This window comes from Barbatula barbatula (assembly GCF_947034865.1).
Source record: "Barbatula barbatula genome assembly, chromosome: 13".
Classification (NCBI taxonomy): Eukaryota; Metazoa; Chordata; class Actinopteri; order Cypriniformes; family Nemacheilidae; genus Barbatula; species Barbatula barbatula.
In genome coordinates, this window is record NC_136776.1 from 21,634,903 (window position 1) to 21,652,046 (window position 17,144).

General features: G+C 40.0%; 2 protein-coding genes across 3 annotated transcripts; both read right to left on the reverse strand.

Moving 5' to 3' along the window:
* Positions 1-125: 125 nt before the first annotated feature.
* On the reverse strand, positions 126-3,904 carry abhd14a (abhydrolase domain containing 14A). The gene is made up of 5 exons (XM_079471957.1): positions 3,698-3,904; positions 3,113-3,387; positions 1,887-2,002; positions 1,521-1,756; positions 126-1,430 (listed from the first exon to the last, which is right to left on the reverse strand). The coding sequence occupies exons 2-5, from the start codon at positions 3,382-3,384 to the stop codon at positions 1,248-1,250; spliced, it is 807 nt and encodes a 268-aa protein (XP_079328083.1). The 5' UTR covers positions 3,385-3,387; positions 3,698-3,904; the 3' UTR covers positions 126-1,247.
* Positions 3,905-4,890: 986 nt separating this feature from the next.
* Positions 4,891-16,125, reverse strand: hyal2b (hyaluronidase 2b). 2 transcript variants are annotated; one of them, XM_079471001.1, is made up of 4 exons: positions 15,871-16,125; positions 9,047-10,034; positions 6,784-6,873; positions 4,891-6,293 (listed from the first exon to the last, which is right to left on the reverse strand). In XM_079471001.1, the coding sequence occupies exons 2-4, from the start codon at positions 10,025-10,027 to the stop codon at positions 5,907-5,909; spliced, it is 1,458 nt and encodes a 485-aa protein (XP_079327127.1). In that variant the 5' UTR covers positions 10,028-10,034; positions 15,871-16,125; the 3' UTR covers positions 4,891-5,906. The 2 variants fall into 2 exon arrangements, with proteins under 2 accessions (XP_079327127.1, XP_079327126.1); XM_079471000.1 differs by lacking the exon at positions 15,871-16,125 and adding an exon at positions 11,133-11,757.
* Positions 16,126-17,144: the final 1,019 nt, after the last annotated feature.

The window sequence follows — 17,144 nt, forward strand, 5'->3', positions numbered from 1 at the left end:
ATAATTCTTCATTGATTCAAAGTCATTACGTTTTACACATTTTATATATACATATAAATAATATATTGTAATACTACGTAAAAGTTTACGATCTGTATTACTATTATGTATACGAGTGAATTGATGTGATGATCTGCTGTATTATAAATATACATCACAAATGCAAAAATTAAAATGAACTGACTTTATTTTGCACCGAACAAAAATACCTCACGGTTCTGGTGTACCTTGCCTGTTGTTCTGAATTGAGTCTCGGTGGAGACGGATTTCAGGTTTTGATGTTAGAAATATCGACATTACAGAGATGCCTCTCTGTTCTGTACAACATATTCATATTTACAGGTCATAAACATACAAAAAAGACCACAGCACATAAATACCACACACAATTCAGTTTGCCAGGAAAAAGCATAACAAATAAACAATAAATATGTGAACCGATGATGCAATATGAAATATGTGAGGAGGGCACATCTGCAATTCATTTAATGATTCCAGGAACACCTTTATTTTTCTCTGCAGTCTTAGTATAGTCATAGAATATCGCAAGGAACTACTCACTGCGAGATTTAATAATAAGGTGCGAATTGACAGACAAAACTTCCTCTAGTTCTCAGCTCGTGAAACCATGGGTTGAGTCATTGGCACAAACACCTGCTACATATAGTGTTCCATGTGCCAAGTGCTGGTGTGAAAAGTCTACACTTCCTTCCGTGACGCAGTAAGATGGTTTGCTACAAATAAACAAGAAGTCAGTTCTTGCCATGGAGAGTTTTGTGTGCCACAGGAGACTAAAATTGTCAGCAACACTTGAGCTAAAAAATGTTTTGTAAGATAATAATGTGAAGTCCCAAACCATATCCAAAAACAAAATGTCTTTCACATGTATGACTGTCTTTCTTCTGCAAAACACAGAAAAAGATACTTTGGAGAAAGTTGAAAACCAAACAACATTGAACCCGTCACAAAACCACCGAGACAGAGTCATATTTACAATATCTAATCGTTAAAGTTTTTTTTGTGGATAGATTTTAACATTTAATTTCATAACGCCGCACACACAAGAAGTCAAATGGCCGTTCCAGTGCGTTGTTTTTTTTTCCGAATGTTTGGCCAACTCGCAAAAAGCTAAAGAGTTGTTAGTCTCTGCTCTGCCTCTGCATTTCTTTATTTTTATCTTTCGGTATCTTCTTTAGTCTGTTTTCTTCTTTGAAGACTTAGTCTGTCTCAGTCTGTCTGTCTGTCTCTCAGTCCAGTTTGCTGAGGAAGTCGAGCAAGGCGCGATGAAACTCGCGGGGTTTGTCCATGTAGCAGGCGTGTCTTGCTCCCGGCAGCTTCACCACCGTGTGATTGGGCAGCTGAATCAGATTCTTATGGGACTGGGCGCCCAAATTAGTGTCCAACTCCCCATAAAGGATCAGTGTGGGAGTCTATGACACAAACAATGACAGAGAAAAAGAATTCAACTTAACTGAGCATTACAACAAAATGTCCAAATTAGAAATGTGCGAACATCACACCTGGATGTCCCGATACTCTTGAGGGGTGATGCTGCGGGTGCCCACAGGGGCGATGGGCACAAATCCGTGCAGCTGGGCGCTGTGTCTCTGGAGGAAGGGCAGGGCGTACTGGCCGCTCATAGACGGGCTCAGTAACACTGGTGATCTGACCCCCAAAGATTCCAGAAAACGCTTAATCAAGTCCACGCGGCTCTGGTCCGACTTTACCGACTCAGAGTCAGGGGAGTTCCCAAAACCTGCAAAAGACTCCACGTCTCAACCTCTGCTGTTCATGTTATGCATTTGGACCGATGGCCTCGACGTTGCTAACATCGTAAACATCTCAGAAATTAGTACGCTGTTAAAATGAAAGGAAGGAGTTAGTACCGGGCAGATCGAGGGCCAAGGCCTGATATCCACTCGAGGCCAGCAGGACGAGTGTTCCCAGCTCCTCCCAGGTTTTAGAAGTGAATGCCTGACCGTGAAGCAGCACCATCTGCAACCTGATAGAGAAAAGATCCTGTTAATAAAGCTTGAATTCAATTGACGGAAATTATGAATTCAACTAATTCATCTTATTAAGCTTAACAACGAAAATGAGCGGATTTAATACATGATGTTAGATGCATGTTAGAAAAGGGTGAAACATTATGAAAATTAACTGACGTAATTACAGTCGGATTATAGTTAATTTGGTTGATTTTCATTATGGATGTTCTCTCGCAGACCTCTTTTAGGAACCACAATTAGAGAAGTTCACCTTCAAAAGGACAATTCTGTCATCATTTACTCACCCTCTTGTCATTTCAAACCTGTATGACTTCTGCAGAACACAAAAGAAGATATTTTGAAGAATGCTGTTAACAGCCCCCCATTCACTTGCATTGGTTGCAATAGAAGTGAATGGGGGGCTGTGCTGTTACCAACTTTCTTCAGAATAACTTCTTTTGTGTTCTGCAGAAGAAAGAAAGTCATACATGTTTGAAATGACAAGAGGGTAAGTAAATGATGACAAAATTTTAATTTTGAAGGTGAACTACTCCTTTAAGAATAAATTAGTTATGTTAATTAGTTAAAGTCAAACAAAGGTTTCTGTGTTGAGACAATAGTACATTTGTTGTTACTGTGGTTTTATGCTGTAGAAAAAACACGGTTAATGTTTGTGTGCAATACTTCCAAGCAAATAACAGCTATTTGGATTCTTGACTAATAAACCGGACATCTAAGATAAATCTCTCCTATGCCATTTTATATTATAAATATTACTAATATTTACATTTACATTTAGCAGATGCTTTTATCCAAAGCGACTTGCAAAGAATTCAAGGAGCAATAATCGATACGTCATGCAATAGTACGATAGGTGCTAATAATACAAGTACAAATATAAAATGATATATTATTAATACGTTGTTTTAAAATGTTGCTGTCACACCACAGGACGATTTATTTGTACCCATTTATGAGACAAAGTGTGTCTTTCTTAACTCTGCTTTGACATTGTGGCGAAGGCAAGACGCTCCCTAGGTAGGGTGCTCGCTAGAATTTGTGACACAGCCAGTGCACTAACCAGTAACCTAACTGACTCATTTATCAATTCAATCCGATCTTACTTGGGAAGAATCTGTCTTCCTGCGCTGTCCACTGGCAAAGCCTCCCTGAAGAACAGCGGCGGGTCCCCGGGCAGCTGTCCCGTCCTCACCGTGATGTTGATGCCGGACTGCGCATGTGATGGCGGGGACGCGGCGATTATTCCCATCCGCTGCTGCACCTCCAGCGACGGCTCCATACTGCCCTGACGCATGGAGGGCAGGAGCAGATACAGCAGCACCGTGGCCAATAACACCAGCCCCAAAACCACCAATCGGTTGCGGAAAAAATTCATGATCTGCATTGATAAGATGTCAGACGATTAACACAGCAAGCTGACGCGCGTAACGAAAACGACCCGACCCCGTTTAATCCCTTAATTACTGCAGAATCGGACTCCATTTTGAGAGGATGACACTTAACATAGCATGCCATATAAATGACACAATACATTCTTCATTTGTGTCATTGGCAAGTATTGCGGGTACATTAACGTTATTTGTATTTTTGTAATAATAGCGGCACCCTAAGTGCGCAGATGATGCTTCTTATATAATTTTACGAATAAAGCGACCGCGTGGCAAATAGATCGTGCATTCAATACGTACCTTAAAGACGCAAAAATGAAAGAAATGTTAAATAATCGATGATGTTGTGAAAGTTTGAGATTGATCATAATTCGCATGTACTGACAGACACTCGCGCTGCTCAATCGCGCCGCGCACAATAATAGTTCCGTGCGGAAACACGCGCACCCTTGCTTAAGTTCCGCCTACTGCCCGTTCTTCGTTCCTGTGGTTACAAGCACATTGTTCGTCGTTTCTTGTGTGTGGTTGCGAAATAATGTCTCTTAAATGCATGTTATTTCACGTCTTTATAGCTCTATGGATTGCTGCCTTACCACCACAGTGCTTGCAATAGTGAAAAAAACACATTAACCTTTATTCAATCACATCAACTAGAAAATTCACACTTAAGGTGTTGAAAATGTGCACAAGGCTGTCATTTGACCGCAATAGAAAAAAGCATCCAAAGATTAAATGATGTTATTTCTGTCCAAGTTATTGGCCTTACATCGGTCTTCTCTAATTGTAGAGATGATGTCCTCAGGAAAGCATGCAAGACATGTGGATTCCATATTGCGACGGAGTTGCGAACAGTCTGAGCCACGGATTCCTGAATTATAATTCAGACATAACAGTAAATGAGCGGAGGATCCCGAACGGAAGGCCCCTGCTGGGGGTCTTGGAGGTCTGTGTGTGGGGGGGGGATAATGAGAAGAAACCTAGCCGAGACTGGATATCTGGTTTGTGTTAAAACACAAGGCGTTCTCTGTACTGCCAGCCTCATAATGTTCCATTTGGCACCGTCTACCCCCCTTAAAGTAACGAAACTAGGGCAGGACCCTGAAAACGAAGGGGTGGAAGAAACCAACAGTGAGGATGAGAGTAAATATGGATCTACAAATCTGTGTTTAAGATCTAAAGTACAGCCACTTCTTTAGAGATATAGATCTGATAAACACAGTGGGGTCCGAAAGAATGAGATCACCGGAGGAAACGATGATCTCAGAATGTTTCAAAGAGCATGTAGTGGACTTCAATGTAAGCAAATGTGACAATCTCAGACTTTGGGCCTCCTGTCCATATTCTTCTGGTTATTCAGATCTGACACACAGGCTCCTCTCAAGGGAATCAAACTTGTTACACACACGCACTCTTTCAGTTTACTCGGATCTATAACAGAAAGTGACTGAAGGTACATTAGAAATGAAGGGGAAATTCAAAAAAGGGAGTCCACAGTCTTAAAGCTTATAAGATTTATTGCAAAAATATAAACAGACAATTTCAGAATAATAATAAACTCTCAAACACCTGATGAAACTCATTCTGGAAGTAAAAGGTCTTGTAAACTTCTTGTTATACAAGTCTGGAAAGCAAAACTGAATTTGGCATCAAGCTTAATACAAAAAAAGGCATATTTTTGATTTATTTTTGTCTGAAAGAGGTTCCTTTGTACTGAATCTGGATAAAGAGGGACCACAACGAAAACCAATACAAACACAGTTTTACGGTCACATGGTTCATTCAACATGTCAAAAACACAGGATCATGACATGTCATTCCAACTTAGTTCTGGATATATATAAACATAAACATAATATATAACCAGTTTACCCCGCAGATGTAAATAAAGAAAAATGGAAATGAAAGGCATCAAGGCAAAAACATCTGCAATATACTGACTTGATATGTACATGAGCAAGTTAAGCAAATCATGTCTCACCATCCAGCAGTGGTCAAAGTGTGAATATGATGAAGTAGTTCAAAAACTTAAAAAAAAATTGAGTTCATGAAAATGATGCATTTTGTAGCAAAACGTCTGCAGTAAGATTGAATATACAAACATGACCTCGACATCTTAACGTTCTTAACAGATTCCCAACAAGCTTTGATGAGGCAGCAGTGTCACAAGTGTGACAGGACAAAGGAAGGTCTTACATAAGTTATAAAACATGAAAGGCCTTGGATGACAGACTTCCAGATCTATAGCACATCATTTATATAAAAAAGGCACGTCCACACAACAACAACAACACACTGAAGAGTTCTGTCTGCTTGCAGTTCTGCTTCCCATACAGCAGGGGGCTCTGTGTTCAAACAACCCTACATAGCCATCGCTATTCTGCAAAAAGCCTCCATGTTAGCGTTTGTGCTTTCGACGTCCAAATACTAACGAAAGACTTCCGTCTCCTGTCGACCTAGCCCATCTCCCTAAGAGAAGGTCTGGTGTATCCTCAGAGTAGTTCTCCCAGCCTCAGTGTAGGAACCCTAAGAGTACCAGCGGGAGCAGAAGAGCCTGCAAATAGGTGGTCCAAAACCCCATCGCCCTGTTGTTCAGCTCATTCTGGCCACAGTTCTCCCCCACGTACCCATTGTAACACTGACACTGGAACTCTTCTCGTAAGCGATTGCGTTCTTCTGTTCCCATCTGCCCTGACACTTTCAGAGTGTTCCCCTGACGCTCTATGCTGTGGGTGCTCTGGCTCAGATGCAGGTACGTGTCCGTGTCGGGTTGTTTGCGGAGGCAGCGTCCGTGAAAGTTGCAGAGTTCCCGGCTGCACTGCTCTGCAGCCGTTGTGACGTTGAGGAGGTACCGACCCAGCGGCCCTCGCAGATATTCGTTCAATGTAGAACAGCTCGCCTGGAGGGAACAAGAGGAAGAACCAACCACAACTTTTAGAGTTTACTTAAACAGGATATTTTGGTAAATTTGTGCAATAGCGTGGTAAAACGTTCAAACCGATGTCTTGGGCAAGGCTTAAAATAGGCAAAATTAGCTGATAGCTTGTCATATCTGTTCCATTTTTGTTTTCTTTTTATACGGTTGCTTCTAAAAACTAAAATGTAATAAAAAAAAAAATAGCTTTCATTTGAGGCAAAACCCTATTTAATTTTTACTCTGCCGATGAAAAAAAGCCACAAAAGAAGCCAAATCAGAATCGAATTACCCAGACTTGGAGTCATAAACAACGAAAAAATTCAAAGCCGTTACGAGATATCAAACCTCATCCAATCAAAATAAACAACTAGAGCTAGCTAGCAGTTTCATATTTATAATAGAAACTACACCCTGTTTTCTACATTCGACCATAATCGGTCTACCACTTTTGCAATAGAAACGTGGAACTTACACGACTGCTGGCATACGTGGAATCGCCCCAAAAGATAACGCCGGCGACACCCAATGCCACACTCTCGCCGATAGTAGACACCAGATCCATCTACAAAGGGGAGAGACAGAAATAAGTTAGCTGAACTTATAACACTTAACTTATGATCTGACCCGTGTTAGGAAGCCAAACATGTGTTTTAGATAGTAGCTCATCTATCACCGAATATTAAAGCCAGTTCCTCGCACAAGTTACTTTTTCTCAAATGGAAAAAGACATCGTGGTGTTGCAAATAATCCCTCTGCATCATCAAATCTCAAAGCACAAACCTTATTAAGAAAGTATTTTCGAACAGAACGTCTGCGTGCATATTTGTTTAACAGTCTACAGTTTGTATATTTGTGAAGAGTGACACGACGAGCGTCACCGGTAATTGACGACAAAGAGCTCAATTTTCCATTGTGACCACACACTTTGTCTTAATGCTGTGATGACTCACAATCATTCATTTGTTCTATCCAGAAGGTAACGTCACCCCCTTCTAGACAAAACAAACTTTCCCAAGAGCTCCTTCACAAACGAAACATTCATTTATTATCTAGACAACTTCAGATTTTTGAGATCAAAGAGTACAGATTTGATAGTTTATAACAAACTCAAATATTTAAGAAGTCCTATTACCCTTGAAATGTTATCTGCTGTGAACCCGTTTGGTATCAGGATCTAAAATAAATAACCCAGGTCGGTGAATGAAGAAAACTTTGTGTTATGTTTACTTTCAACAGTATTCACGTCAGTTTTTAGTTTATTAAATAACGAACAAAATACTGCTGTGTTGTCATGATTTGTTCGACTTCGGCAGCGAGGCATCGTAAACGTACGACGCAGCATCGTAAAACAAGTTCGGTTTCAATTACCTGAAACGTAATTACTGTCAAGTTTTTACAGCAGTTTATTTTTAACCTTTTACGAGACATTTCTGTGCTGACCTCCATCGGCAGCTTGGAGAGTTAATTCGACGTTAAACCACTGAAAAGTTAATTCAGTTATAAATATAATACCTCAAGAAATCCCAGTGTTTGTTGTAGTAGAACTGGGGCATTTCTCTCGGCTCAGTTTTCTATTTTGCTTGTTTGAGACCTGTCGTTGAGAAATTTGGAGAGTTTGGTGATAAAACCACAAGTTTGGATTTCTCTCTGGTTGACGAATATTTCATAGCAGTGGAAAACAGATGCTGAGGAACCTAAAATGCAACATGAGGCCAAATACAAACACAATTTGAGGTCAAACGTACTTAACTCGATAAACCACCATGTCAAATACATACATGGCACACCTCAAATGAACCTTTTGTCAGGCTTCGTCGGCTCTTGCTCGGCAGGAAGCTGAGACATTCTAAACATGTATTTAAGCATCATATTTAGTACATGCTGAACTTAACTTCAGGGCCTTGGTTATCTGAGCAGTTGAATGCATCGTGGCATGCGATTCCAAGGACCAGTAGGACCCAAGGAACAATGCTGAACACAGCTGAATCTTTGTGTCTGGAAAGCAGAGACGACCCTGCCTTGGTGCTATATTTAGGACAAGCCATGATATGTATCGCTCTGCTTAAATTCTCTACACCTGCGTCCCATCGAGTTCTTCGCGCGCCGCCAAGAAAACAAAAAGCATGCCACTTGGCTCCTGATATACGTTAATCTCAGGACCAATCGGGAATCCTCCAAAAGACTTCAGGAGCCAACAGACCATCACACGTATATATGCGTTTCTTGTCTTGTCATAAATCGCCTAAACGTTTTTATGTAGCTTAATGTTTTTTTGCAACCCGCCTCACAAATATGTTGATGCAAGGGTTAAAGATCTGGGCTGGAGACCAAAAGGTTGTACGTTTAAATCCTTCAAAGGGGTGAATTATGTGCCATAAATACTGTACCCTTAGGTTACTTCTAGGGGGCTTGATGTGTACTTTAAGTCTTACTCGGAGGTAAAAATTTTCTTATCCACAAATAAAAAAAATCAGGTGCTTTAAAACACTTTGCCACCAAGTTTTAAAGGAACAGTTCACCCAAAGATCGTTTGATCTGCAGAACACAAAAGAAGATATTTTGAAGAACGGGGGTAACCAAACAACCTTGACTTCCACTGATTTTATATGAACACAAAACCTCTGAGACATTTCTCAAAATATCTTCTTTTGTGTTCCACAGAAGAAAGAGTCATACAGGTTTGAAACACATGATGATGGTAAATAAATGACTGAATTTATTCATAAAACCCTCACCTCTGACAGCAGCAGAAGTTCAGGGGGGTTACTAGGAGGAGTGGGGCTTCCATAAGTGGGCCGCGTGTAGACAAACACGGGCCTGGCCGCACCGTCCCCGACAGACGCCAGTCTCATCCCCTCCTTGACCCGGTTCCGTACGAACTGCTTTCCGGACACCTTGTCCTTCAGCATCTTTCCCATGTATATAGACGGATAAAGAGCCGTGCTCTCCATCCAGAGCCACTTGAGCTCATCGTTCCTCTTTACCTCCACATCTGGACAGTGTCCCATGTAATTTGTCAGGTTGGTTTGGTAATTGTGGTTGTAGCAGTCAGGAAATAGGTAGAACCCCCAGAGCTGATGGGGCCGTAGTCTCTTGGCCTCTCTGAGAGTGTCCAACATGAATTTGCGGGCCGAGAGCTCGAATTCCTGCTGGGCCACTTTGGTCACCTGATCCTGGGGCCAGGTTGGGTTCTTCTCAGAAACTAAGCGTTGAGATCGGTCGCGGTAAATTACTTTAGGGCCCCAGTTACGTATCCAGAGGGGCCGCCACTCCTCCCAGTCAATCACGGCGAGGCCTTTGGACATAGAGTCCTTGATGTATTTGTTGACGCCATCCGGCATCTTTTGTACATGCTGCGTTATGCTGGTGACCTGCGGAAGCCCGCCATTGACTGCGGTGCCATCCGCTTCGTAAGAAGGGTACAACCCCAAACGGTCCTTATAGAAGATGGTGAGGTTCTGACCCGTAAAACCCTCGTTCGGAGATGCCACGATCTGAAACTGGTCGTGTTGGAAGATTATATCGTGGCGAGGTCTGCAGTCTTCAGTGGGGGCGTTCCAAGCCAACAGCAGAGGCTTGCCTGAATACAGCGGCCATCGAGTGGTTTTCAATACCTGAGCTTGTAAACAGGTCCAGACGTGCATCAAATACAGGACCTGCAGCCAGGAAATTGATTGAGGTCGGGCCCTCCCTGAGGGACGCATGACGTTATCCATCTCAGACCTGAAACACAAAACAGCTTGTGAACATCTTAAATGTCCATCTGTAAAATCCGAGAGGTGGAACAACGTTGTGGATGCTGTAAATGGGTTCTCTTGGGGGAAGCACTTATTAAGAGGTTTACGGTTATGTTTAAGTTGTGTGTCACCATCATTTTTGAGGGTGAAACACGATGATATAAAACATATTTTACTACAATAAAATGAATACAATGATACTAGGGATGCACGATAAATTATCGGCCATATCGGTATCGTCCGATAAATGTTCATTTTTACATACATATAAAGTATAAAAACTATATTATTATATACATAGCATTTTGTAGTATAAGTATACTGTAGAATACTATCATATATAATTCACTATCATATATAATTAAATATAATAAACTATTAAATTGCAGTATGCTGCAGCATATTATAAGAGTTGTATAGTTTAAAAACTATAGCATTACATAGTACTATATGTAGTTTTAATAAGTGAAGTATAAATATACTTATAAACTGGTTAAATTACAGTAGTAAAATATGGTATTTAATAACTATAGTAGTAGACTTTATATAGCATTCTATAGTATTTTGTATCACATGTGCACTGATAAACAGTGATAAACACTGTAGTATACTATCAAATATAATGAACTAAAATAAACGATTAATTTGTAGTATGCTGTAGCATAGTATAGGAATATATAGTATAAAAACTATAGTATTATATGTAGTATTCTAAAGTATAGAATAGAACACTTACAGTAGCAAGCTATAGTATTTAATTCACTGTAGTAGTAGACTGTATTCATTATAGCATACTATAGCATATATATAGTGTTCAACAGTACAGTTGATCAACTGTAATAAATAGTCTACTTTAGTAAACTATAATATTTACTAGTCAAGTACACTGTAGTATCTATAAGACACACACAAGTGTACTATGGTATTATCCTTTAGTACACCATAGTATTCTTCTGACATGCTTTTCAGATTGATTGTTATGCTGTTAAATTGTTTCACGTTACAAATCGCTTCCTCTTTAAACTTTCAAAACAGTGACACAACGTAAAGTTAATCGTAACCACTTTTTAAAGAACAGACTGACCTGCATGGATCGGACTGAATCCGTTCAAGCACGCCGGCGATCCGTCCGATCACTCATCAGCACTAAACATTGCGTCTATCTATTTATTCGATCGCGAAACCTCATAACTGCGATCCACCCGATGCCATTTTAACACAAAGTTAACACTCGCATTGTTTTAAAGTCCTTAAAATCCCTGCCCTGAGCTCGCGAAGCGATCTGATACAACAGCTGGATCATCTGACCGCATGATTAAACGAGCGGAGACTTCGGCCCTCGGACGATTGAACACTGTTGAGGGAACCCAGCCTTAGGAAGCCATTGGATCGATTGTTTTAACCGTCAAATATATCCTCTGCTATTATACAGTGGTTTGTAATTAATAAACATTAGTCTGTCGTAATTTACTGTAGTTGTTTTTCGTGGTTTTAAAGCAGATTGTAGGTACATTTGTTGCGTCGGTCGCACCCATTCCGTGATTTGGTTCCGCCCGCGCTTCTCCGCTGGGGATGAAGAAGCGTTTCTACGGAAGCGCTGAAGGGGTTAAGTTAAGACGTGAAACGCGTTTCACTGTGCGAGAAACAGTTGATTTTTTTATCGAGTTCTGCATTTTTCTTCTTCCGGATTTGTGTTTATTCTTCGCCACATCACAAGAGGGCGGAACCAACAGTTAAGACAGAAGTAAAGGTCTTGCAACAAGTACCAATTGTTTTAATAATATTCATTCAATACCTTGGTATACAGCCCATACTTTACGTGCTTAAAAAAGAGTGAAAAACAATAGAAATCGAAGAAATTCAAAGGGTCTAAAGGTCATAATGGGAGCTGTATTGGTTTTAATGGAAACTGTAATGGTCTCTAGTGGGAATGTGTTGGATTCTATTAGGGGACGTTATCTCGCAGATGGGAACCGATAAAACACCTTTTAATCCGAAGAAAGACCCAAACTAGATGAAGGGTTGAAGGAAACTAGATGAAGGATTGAAGGAAACTAGATGAAGGTTTGAAGGAATCTAGATGAAGGATTGAAGGAAACTAGATGAAGGATTGAAGGAAACTAGATGAAGGATTGAAGGATTCTAGATGAAGGGTTGAAGGAAACTAGATGAAGGGTTGAAGGAAACTAGATGAAGGATTGAAGGAATCTAGATGAAGGGTTGAAGGAAACTAGATGAAGGGTTGAAGGAATCTAGATGAAGGATTGAAGGAAACTAGATGAAGGATTGAAGGCAACTAGATGAAGGATTGAAGGAATCGAGATGAAGGGTTGAAGGAAACTAGATAAAGGGTTGAAGGAATCTAGATGAAGGATTGAAGGAATCTAGATGAAGGGTTGAAGGAATCTAGATGAAGGTTTGAAGGAAACTAGATGAAGGATGAAGGAAACAAGATGAAGGATTGAAGGAATCTAGATGAAGGATTGATGGAATCTAGATGAAGGGTTGAAGGAATCTAGATGAAGGGTTGAAGGAAACTAGATAAAGGGTTGAAGGAATCTAGATGAAGGATTGAAGGAATCTAGATGAAGGGTTGAAGGAATCTAGATGAAGGATTGAAGGAAACTAGATGAAGGATGAAGGAAACAAGATGAAGGATTGAAGGAATCTAGATGAAGGATTGATGGAATCTAGATGAAGGGTTGAAGGAATCTAGATGAAGGATTGAAGGAATCTAGATGAAGGGTTGGGTTGAAGGAATCTAGATGAAGGATTGAAGGAAACTAGATGAAGGATGAAGGAAACAAGATGAAGGATTGAAGGAATCTAGATGAAGGATTGAAGGAATCTAGATGAAGGATTGAAGGAAACTAGATGAAGGGTTGAAGGAAACTAGATGAAGGATTGAAGGAATCTAGATGAAGGATTGAAGGAAACTAGATGAAGGATGAAGGAATCTAGATGAAGGATTGAAGGAATCTAGATGAAGGATTGAAGGAAACTAGATGAAGGATGAAGGAAACTAGATGAAGGATTGAAGGAATCGTATAATGGTTTTAATGGTAAACAGCTGATGGTTCATAACCCTGCTGAAAGAATCAAGGCTAAACAATCCTGCGACAAGGTAAGACATGTTTTATATTTAATCTTGTTTGCTGAATCTCATCAATGGTTGGTTTATAGTTTAGTCTCATAGTCGATTAACGTAGTCGTTGGTGGTGGTTATGACAACATCTGGCTGTGGGTTATTTTTTACTACTTTCTTTAAGTTTTGTGGTTATAAATGTGGTATCATTTGGTTTCGTTGTGGTTCGTTTTTGTATGGTCTGAGGAAATTTCGACAGGTTTGGATGAAACGCCACAGAGAAACTCACTTGTACACATGATGTTTTGCTGAATTTTATTTTCTAATATTACACATTAATGTAAGCGGAGTATTTGCTTTGATGTTCTTGAGTATGCGGTGTGTTTAAAACGGTTCGGTTTAAATGTGGGTGCAAAAATCCATTAAAACTCTAGCAACATGGTAAAAAGATTAAAATTACTTGATTTTACTTTAAATTCCTTTTACATTCTCCAAGGTATTAACATTAACATCTTTCGTAACTCCATGTAGGACGTTTCTGTACATAAATGTAAGCACCGTGGCAGTACTTGTACTCTTGTACTCTTGATACTCAAGTACTTTTAAAAACATGTACTTCAGTACTTTTACTTAAGTACACTTCTGACTGTAGTACTTTTACTTGTACTTGAGTCAAATTTAGCAAGGGATATCTGTACTTTTACTTAAGTAATGAACCTGTGTACTGTGAATTCGTATGGCTTCCATCAAAATACCATTAGTTTTTCCATTAAAACCATTACAAAATAATTTTTTGTGGTGTGTTTTGGGCATTATCCCAATAGGATTTAACATCCCACCAATAGAATCCATCGCATAGCAGTAGAACCATCACAGTTTCCATTCAAACCAATACAAATTCCTTTAAAACCATTATAACTTGTTTAACGGTTTCTATTGTTTTTTTTCAGCAGGGATTCGCTTTGTCCATTAAAAACCCCTACGAAACAAATTTTTCTAGTGGGTTTTGGGCATTATTCCAGTAGAATTCAACATCCCACCGATAGATTCCATCACTAAACCCTTTATAGTTTCCTTTAAAACCAATACAAATCCTATTAAAACCATTACAACTTCTTTAATAGTTGATATTGTTGGGAACGATGTGTTTAAAATAAACATAGATTTGAACCATTCTATATACGTGCCCCAGTGAACAAATCTTATTTAACTCGGTTTCACAACACTGTGTTTTATACTCCGAATGGAAACATTTAGAGGAGCCAAAAGTGACATTACATCACAAAACTGCTGAAGCCGGGAAGCCTGACATTTAACCTTTAAGAGACAGGAAGTCAGCTTAAGGCAGGGCAGAGATGTTTCCTGTGCCACTTAAGTCCATCCTGTATGCTGCCTCATAAAACTCACGAGGGACTCGTGAATGAAACTCGAGGAACCCTGCGAGTGGATTTTGTTGACACCTTTGTAAAGTAAATATATGTTAACTTTACCCTATTATGCCGAACGAATAAATGACAGAAGTTTCATATCTATGCGCTCTTTTACTTTAAAAGTTCACTCTGTGGGTAACAGATTACCCCACTTGTTCTTTACGGATGCTAATGTGTTGAAACTGCATCCTTCACTGGCAAGAACAAAAGCTTATTCAGGCCCAAACTATGAATCCCTATAGATCGCCTACAGAAAACAAAAAGCCTGTCCACTTGTTACAGTGTAATGATGTTACGGTCATTGCTATAATAGTGGTAATGTTGCAGGGGGTGTACAGAGGGGAAACCACCCACAGCTGCTGGCCAAGGGGGTTGACTTTGATGTTGCATTTGAAGGGCAGACATCATGAAAACCCCCAAATCTCTTGAATTCTGCCTGACGTCCAGTAGCCAGCCATGAAGACAATACATTTGTCTATTCGTACTGTGATTTGTCCAGCAAAGGGTGAATGTTTGTTTCTGTCCACAGCAGGAGAGGGACATTCTTGGAGTCTCGCTCCGGGCGGAAGACCTCGATCCCGACCACATCTTGTACTAATAAAGGTTTTTAAGAGCTAACAGAGACCTTACAGCCTCTTTTAAACACAACGGCAGACCAAACAGCTGCGAGACATTTTTTTACCCCTAATCAAGATGTGTGAAAATGTACCATATGACTTTGACAGGTGTTTGCTTCCTGATGTTTGAATTCGTTCTCACACATCTGTGAGAGAGCTGCCGTTTAAAGAAACAGTACACCCATAATTCTGTCATTTTGAGTGTCCCTCCTGTGTGGCTTTCTCTTCTTTCCTGAATGTTCTGACATTTACAAACAAACAATGAGCTCCAAAACGCGACACGATGAAACCCAGAAACCGCTAAGTAGTTCCCTTCGGTAGACTTTGTTATATCATTAACGTCTTCTGACAATCTAGATGTCAAGCATGTGCACATGGACACAATTATGAGTTATGAGAAAATTGGTAGAAAACTTCAAATACGCTCTCATAGACTATTTCAGTGCTATGGTGCATTGATCTGTTTGAAGCGTAGCGGCTCCAGCCCCTATTCACTTTCAATGAAAGAGAAAGATACATTCTCTTAAAGCGTTCTTTTGCATTTGCAAATAATAGGTTTGTGACAACATGAGATTATCTAAGAGAGTGTATTAAAGAAAATTCAAGAAAAATCGACACGATTATAACTATTCAACAAAGCAATTTTTAAATACAAAGCTTACTGTCAGGCAAAATGTTCAATGAACTCACCGTACTAAAGGTCTGTCTGTCTCCAGGCGTTCTCGCTCTCGATATCCACCTGCTTCAGTTCGCGTATCACTGAATGCACAGTTGCTCCGACCGTCTGTCTCTATCTTGGAGAGACCACACCTCTGTACCTCCTACACATTCCTGCCCATTACCAAGCCTTCACCAGCCCCTGGCGGCCTGCCAGACATCCGTCTTTTCATCTGCCGTCGCTGTGATTAAGAATTGGATTTGAGTTGTTTGGACTGACCTCAGACCAGCCCCTGCAGAAGACCCAAGGCAGCCCCTGGTTCCGGTTGCCAAGGAGATGTGAAAGACTCTCATGTCCGACTTGTAGTTGTTGGACAAATATGTCAAGAGAGAAAGCTGTGAAGTCGTCAACTGATTTGTGTCTGGTGGACAATAGAAAAATGTATATTCATAGAACATTCTCGAAACGTTTTCTTAAAGTTATCAAAACGTGTTCTTGCAATTACTGTATGTTTATCTACTATATGTTTTGCGAAACGTTCTCAAAACATTACAAGATGTTGCTAAAAAAAAAATTCTAACATCGTTTATGAAACATACACTAACAAAACGTTCTTTTTGAAGACGTAATTTAAATGTTAGCAAAACATTCTTATAACATATTTTGTTGGTTGCTTTAGAAACTGCATAGCAATGCCCTTTATCACTCATGACACCTTAGCAAGCTTATAGGAACACCCTGGCAACCATCCTGAACACCCTTGCAACCACACAGAAACAAAATATAAACGCCTTATAACAACCTTTTTATCATCTAAATACCGAAGCCCTGCAGACGACCCCGAATCCTGAGCATCTGTGTTCCGCATGACCTAGCTGCTTTTTGTTTGTCATAAAATATAAACATAATGTTTTGAAATTGTTGTTTCAACAATGACGTCAGTGATGGCGGAAGATGGATGATGGATGTCTGACCTTCTGTTCCTGAATGAAGCCATCATCACGTCTGAAGGCTGTAAACATCTGAACCCGTTTCTCTTCACTGCTGAGTCAGTAGCATGTTTCTGTGGGGAAAGCACAGAATAAAAGCCCAGCTCTCTGAAAAGTTGAGCTCAGCAATAACTTTATTTAAAACAAGTATTACTAGAAAAGAACTGCAGGAAGAGGAATATTTGATCCAACATTCTGACATCATTTGTCTTCATAATATGAAACTCAAATGCTTTCAAGCTGTATGTACTTGTACTCCACAGTCAATTTTGGGAAGATTTTGATCCACAATCACAGACAGATATGTGGCATTTCCG